This window comes from Salmo trutta, chromosome 8 (genome assembly GCF_901001165.1).
Source record: "Salmo trutta chromosome 8, fSalTru1.1, whole genome shotgun sequence".
NCBI classification, from domain to species: Eukaryota; Metazoa; Chordata; class Actinopteri; order Salmoniformes; family Salmonidae; genus Salmo; species Salmo trutta.
The window spans coordinates 23,105,387-23,112,024 of record NC_042964.1 but is presented as its reverse complement, the minus strand read 5'-3'; the positions used below and the strand labels follow the sequence as shown (position 1 = coordinate 23,112,024).

The window sequence follows — 6,638 nt, the reverse complement described above, 5'->3', positions numbered from 1 at the left end:
ATTAATTGTTACTCTCTTGCGGGAATTCCACTAATGGTCCGTATGTAGCTAAACGTAGCTGCTGCTCATGTTGGTATCTGTACTGATGGCGCAAAGCCATGGCAGGGAGACATAGTGGAGTGATAATGCGCGTGCAAGCAATTGCTCCCGACATCACTTGGGTACACTGCAGCATCCACCGAGAGGCTCTTGCTTCCACGGGAATGCCTGACAGCTTGAAAGACGTTTTGGACACTACAGTGAAAATGGTTAACTCTGTTTAAGCAAGGCCCCTGAACTCTCGTGTATTTTCTGCAGTATGCAATGATATGGGTGGGTAGTGACCATGTAACGCTTTTACAACATACAGAAGTGTGCTGGTTATCGAGGGGCAAAGTATTGACACGCTTGCATGATGACGAGTTTCTCACACGACTGGCCTTTCTGGGTGGTGTTTTTTCTCGCTTGAATGATCTGAATCTAGGATTACAGGGACTCTCCGCAACTATATTCAATGTGAGGGACAAAATTGAGGCTATGATTACGAAGTTGTAGCTCTTCTCTGTCTGCATTAACAAGGACAACACATAAGTCTTTCCATCATTGTATGATTTTTTTGTGTGCAAATGAACTCAAGCTTACGGACAATGTCAAATGTGATACAGCGAAGCACCTGAGTGAGTTGGGTGCGCAATTACGCAGGTACTTTCCCGAAACGGTTGACACAAACAACTGGATTCATTATCCCTTTCATGCCCTGCCTCCAGTCCACTTATCGATATCTGAACAAGAGAGCCTCATTGAAATGGCAACAAGTGGTTCTGTGAAAATTGAATTTATTCAGAAGCCACTGCCAGATTTCTGGATTGGGCTGCGCTCAGAGTATCATGCCTTGGCAAATCACGATAAGACACTGATGCCCTTTGCAACCATGTACCTATGTGAGAGTGGATTCTCGGCCCTTACTAGCATGACAACTAAATACAGGCACAGACTGTGTGTGGAAAATGATTTAAGACTGAGACTCTTTCCAATACAACCCAACATGGCAGAGTTATGTGCATCCTTTCAAGCACACCCTTCTCATTAACCTGTGGTGAGTTAGTCACAATTTTCGATGAACAAATAAGGTTTTATATGGAAGATGGTTAAATAAAGAGCAAAATGATAGATTATTTGTCACGAATCCCAACGAAGGTGGCTCCCCTGCCTGTTCGGGCGGCGCTCGGCGGTCGTCGTCGCCGGCCTACTAGCCACCGCTGATCCCTTTTTCCTTTTTGGTTTGTATGGTCTTATTGGTTGCACCTGTTCCCTGTTGTGTTTCTTGATTTGTGTTTATTTAAGCCTGTTTAGCCTGCCCAGGTTTGTGCGGGATTATTTTGCTGTCGTGTTATTTTTGGACGTGCTGGCTGACGCCTTATTTCTCTCTCCGGACTGTTTTGCCCTGTGTTTTGGGTTGGTCATTTATTTTACGCGCCCTTCTGTTTTGGCGTGACCGGTTTGTGCCGGAGAAAATAAAGACGTTGTACTTACCCTCTGCTCTCTGCGCCTGACTCCAACCACCACTCCTAGTATCCCGTGACATTATTATAATATTATTATTTGTGCCCTGGTCCTATAAGAGCTCTTTGTCACTTCCCATGAGCCGGGTTGTGACAAAAACTCACACTCATTCTTATGTTTAATAAATGTCTCGTATAGTCTGTGTGTGTGTGTGTGGCAGGCTTACAATGATGGCAAAAAACAACATTTGAGAGCACGCTGACCCTGGTGCTAGAGGGGGTACGCAGCTGGAGGTTGAATGTTTGAAGGGGTACGGGACTATAAAATGTTTGGGAACCACTGTGCTAGAGGATACATTATACTGTAACATTAGCAGACCACTTTATACACGTGGGTTCCAGTCCATCTAGGCCAGCTCCTTTGTTGATATTTATTTCATTGAGGAGCTGCAGTATAAAAACATCAGCTATATCTTGTTGGCTCTTGAATGACATGGTCATTTACAATTATTTGCTGAATAGGTTGATAATTTCACCTATTTAAAGGGTAATTTGTGTATTTCCAGGCACTTCTCTGGATTGTTTTAATTCATTGTAAGACTATCCATATAGATGGAGGCTTTTGCCTTTCTAGTTTTAGTTTTACTTGTGTTTCTTCATTTTCTATAGGAAACGTAATAACAGTCACAAAATGTCCGGTAAAGCATTGAAGATTGCCGTTCTTCTAGTCCATCATGGGGAACCTACACTCTTAGAAAAAAGGGTTCCAAAAGGGTTCTCTATCTGTCCCCATAGGATAACCTTCTTTGGTTCCAGGTAGAACCCTTTTTAGGGTTCCTCAAGATGTTCCAATGTTCATAGATGACCAGCAGGGTCAAACAATAATCAAAGTGTTTATAGAGTTATAGAGTCAGCACCCCAGGAGTAAATGTCAGTTGGCCTTTCATAGCCAAGCATTCAAAGGTTGAGAGAGAGAGAGAGACGAAACAGCAGGTCCGGGGAAAAGGTAGCACGTCCGGTGAACAAGTCAGGGTTCAATAGGCAGAATTGAAGAAACTGGATCAGCAGCACAACCAGGTGGACTGGGAACAGGGGAAGCCAGGAGTCATCACCATAACTCTAAATGTACAGTATTTCAAGGCCTTTATGCTGTGCCAAAGAATCTGTGCCATCCTGTCTGTTTGTCTGTCTAGGCACTCAGCTATGCACTGCACTGGCAGACTACAGTAGGGCCGACCTAGTTCGACATCTATGTGTCTCATGCTCTTTATACTCTGTGCCACCCTGAATATGCCTCTCTCTGTCTGTTTCTCTCTGTCTGCCACCCAGCTAGGCACTGGTAGACAACACTACCTAGTTCAACATAATCACCAATGTGCAGCATTCCCTATACTTTGTGCCATAGAATCTATGACATTCTCAATATGCCCCATTCTCTCTCTCTCTCTCTCTCTCTCTCTCTCTCTCTCTCTCTTTCTGTCTCTCTCTTTCTTTGAACTTGCAAGCTACAGTACACCTCCATCAAACCAAGCTCATCGACCCTCAGGATTCCATGGCGGCCATTTTGCTCCCACCATTTGTGTCAGTATTTTTAGCCGTGGTCAGGGTCCTCTACAAAACTTAATATGGGAATGGAATCTCTCTCTCTCTCTCTCTCTCTCTCTCTCTCTCTCTCTCTCTCTCTCTCTCTCTCTCTCTCATCCAACAGGTGGCCATGCGATCCAAAGATAGCCCCTCCCACGTTTCCATCCATTTGCTATTTTCTAACCCCCCCCAAACCCATCGTCATCAAGCCCCCCCATCCCCCTCCCACTTTCTCTCCCTACTTTTTGGTTGTCCACTCTCCCCGGGTTGCAGTCTGCTTCTCTCTCCCTCCAACTCGACCGCGTCGTTGGAACCCCACCCCTCACTCACCCCCTTGGACAGTAGTGTTTGAGCCTGCGTGTAAAAGGGGGGGTTCAACATTCCGACCTGCTCTTCTCTGGCCGGCGTCGAAACGAAGTGGACCTTGTTCCTAAGTGGCGTTTTTATTTTTTATTTTAGGAACAACGCAAAATATATTTTTCCGCAACATTAAACAATTCAGCAATTGACGTCCAAGTCGTGGGAGACCTGAGTGGGGGGAACCAACAATAACCTGGAACAATGAAGTGGGGTTGGGTGTTTCTGGGGGCCCTGCTCTCTTTGGGGAACATGTCCTGGGGAGAGAAGGGTCTGGAGATCCCTGAGTATGATGGGAAAGACCGCGTCCATGATCTCAATGCTAAGAACTACAAGTCTGTGATGAAGAAGTATGATGTCATGGTGATCTACTACCATGCACATGTGGAGAACAACAAAAACGCCCAGAAAGCATTCGAGATGGAGGAGCTCGCCCTGGAGGTGGGTTCTTTGGAGGGAATGGATGGAGGAATGGAGGGGAAGAGGGAGAAAGGATGAGTGAGATGGAGGAGCTGACCCTGGACGTGGGTGTTGGGACAGCATGATGAAACTGAGGGATAAGGGGAAAAGGGGATGAAGGGTTGAGGGAGGACTTATGAGGGAGATGGAGGAGAAGGTGCCTGAGGCTAGATAACATGACCCCTGATGTGGGGCAAAAGGATGATGAGAAAGAGGGGGAGAGTGGATAGAGGGAAACTGAGGGATGAGAGAATGGAGGGAGGGGGAACAATGAGGGAGAGAGACAGAGCATAATTTGCGCTGCAGGTACATTCCAGGAAGCCAGCAGCATCATCAACCCAGGGGGAAATGGAGGGAAGAGGGGATGAGGGAGAGAGAGAGAAAAAGACAAGGTGGCAGGGGCAAACACTACACGCTGAGAGATGCTAAAAAAGCACCTTAATAGAAAATATAGTTTGTCTTTCCTAAGAATATTAGGAGCCAGGTTAGTTAGACTGAACCAGGATGTGGAGCACTCCAAATGGTTGGGCCTTGGACACGTCATGTTATTGGTTGTTGGAAAACAAGAGTTGAAGCTGGTCTGGTCTGGTCTGCGTAGCTGAGTCCTAAATCCATAGGTTTTTGCTTCGGGGTTCTCTGGGCTATTTAGTTCTGCTTGAGGGTGTCCAAGCGGCTTGTGGGTATATGGGTATGTGTGCGTGCATACAGGTGCAGTATGTGGGTGTAGTGGATGAACTATCAAACTGCTGAATTCAGAAAGGATCAAAATTAGACTATGACATCATAACAACAACCGATATCTACCCCTGCAGTTCTTCTGCGCACTGCACTGCACGCCCACAGCAGATCAGGGTAAGTCTGGCTCTGTATGTATCAAGCGTCTCAAAGAAGGAGTGCTGATCTAGTATCAGTTTTTTGATCATAGTCTATAAGATAAACATGGACAGGAGGGACCTGGGGCTGTTTGTATCAAGAGTATCGAAGTAAGAGTACTGATCTAGGATCAGGTCCCCCCTATCCATGTGATCTTATTCATTGTGATCAAAAAGGGAAAATGTATCCAATATCAGCACTCATACTTCTAGATGCTTGATACATACAGTGTCTTCTTACAGGTCTAGAGTAGCGCTAGCTGTCACAACTGTAAATAGCTCTGGACAGGGATGGCGTAGTTACCAAGAAGGCGAAGAGCCTTCCTGGGAGAGACAGAGAGACGTATATCACAGCTCTAACTTCTATCAGTGCTTTCAATGCTCTCCCTGCACCATAATACACAACGCTAGGCCGCAGGTGAACATGTTAACCTTTTACCGCGGTGGGTTAAATCAGGGTCACACAGAGTGTTTCTTGGTAGTCTTAAACAAATCTACTTTGAGACAAAAGTATACAGCTCACATATATGGTTATGAGCTTAAAAATAGAAGTTACCTGTACCATGTCAGATAACTTGACCCCTCACTGTCTTACTGCTGACTACTGGTCAATGTGGAGCGTTAGTTAGCCAATCAGAAACAAGCTTTTAGGGGTCTAAAATACATACTGAAAATAGCATTTCCACCGAACAGGATTTATTAATTATTAAATGATGCACCCTGACAAAATCAGATGTAATTGGATTTTTAAGAGTACAAAACTCAATATCCCCCAGTATATAAAAATATGTGTCGTGGAAAATTGCAAGATTATGTTATAATGCTTGTATTGCATTATAATGGTTGTTTTATTCGACAGAATAGAGTATTCTGTTAACTATTTTGTGTGTGTGTTCTACTGAGGATGGGCCTCTGGGAGATAACACTGACAGAGGAGATTTACAATGTCTTTGAGTGATAAAACCTAAAGAGCATTCCAGATAACACGAGGTAATCTTTTTGTGCTATACCGTACCAGGGTGAGACGGTTCCAGTTTGGAGTAGGAGGACCAGACAATGGTCTTTACAATGAAAACTGTTGACACAGCAGTTGCTGTCTGCTATGTATTATAGATACCTTTCATAAAAGTCTTAACCTTGTGACCATTCTATGTATCTGTTGTTCGTCATGTAGGTTGAGAGGGGTGTATCTTGGCTGTAAAAGATCTCAGTAGCCATTGTTTTATCACTTTCAATGGTTCATTAGAAATGGTGCATCATTGAAAGTCAGTGCTATTGCAAATCTCTTATAATTAAAGATGTAGTTTAAGTATAACTCTGACTGGTGTGTGAAGTTTGGTTCTCCTCATTTGGTAATACAGAAATTAGCCACCTCATATGTGAATGGTTTTACTGCAGGAAAGACCCCAATATCTGAAGATACTTATCAGAGGATTGGTCTAGCATGACGGTTTATGTTGTGTGACTTGCTCTGATGCATTTCACAGATGAAAAATATCATATGATTTCACTTCAACCCTGTAATGTTCAGTAATGCTATTGGACAGATGAGTAGCACAAGGTGTGTAATCCAATGTACTCTATCCGTACTGGTGAGGCTTCTGAGCTGCTGTCTCCTCATGGATGTCTCAACCCATAAATAGTGTGGACGACAATGATTCAGCCGTATACAAATTACAGCAGTGCCACAATTTCTAGATTCATCTTGTTTCTTTAGACTGAGCGTTGTTGAGGTTGTGGTGGTGTCTGCATTCAAAAGCAGTGCTTATGTGAACAGTTTAATGAAATGGTAATCTAGAGGTTTTGAGTGACATACAGTAATTGTTACAAGTGTTGAGGGAGAGGGATAGAAAGTTAAAATGCAGATGCACCAGAAACACTGACA

The 6,638-nt window shown here is 44.2% G+C and overlaps 1 protein-coding gene across 2 annotated transcripts in view; it reads left to right on the top strand.

Annotated features, from left to right (window-relative positions):
* The first annotated feature begins 3,332 nt into the window (after nucleotides 1-3,332).
* Nucleotides 3,333-6,638, top strand: part of casq1b (calsequestrin 1b) — a 35,601-nt gene continuing 32,295 nt past the window's right edge. The window contains exon 1 of one of the 2 annotated variants that reach the window (XM_029760511.1): nucleotides 3,333-3,863. In XM_029760511.1, coding sequence (XP_029616371.1) covers nucleotides 3,627-3,863 — 237 coding nt within the window. In that variant the 5' untranslated portion in view covers nucleotides 3,333-3,626. The remainder of the gene's footprint in view (nucleotides 3,864-6,638) is intronic. The other variant, XM_029760512.1, reaches the window with a different exon arrangement.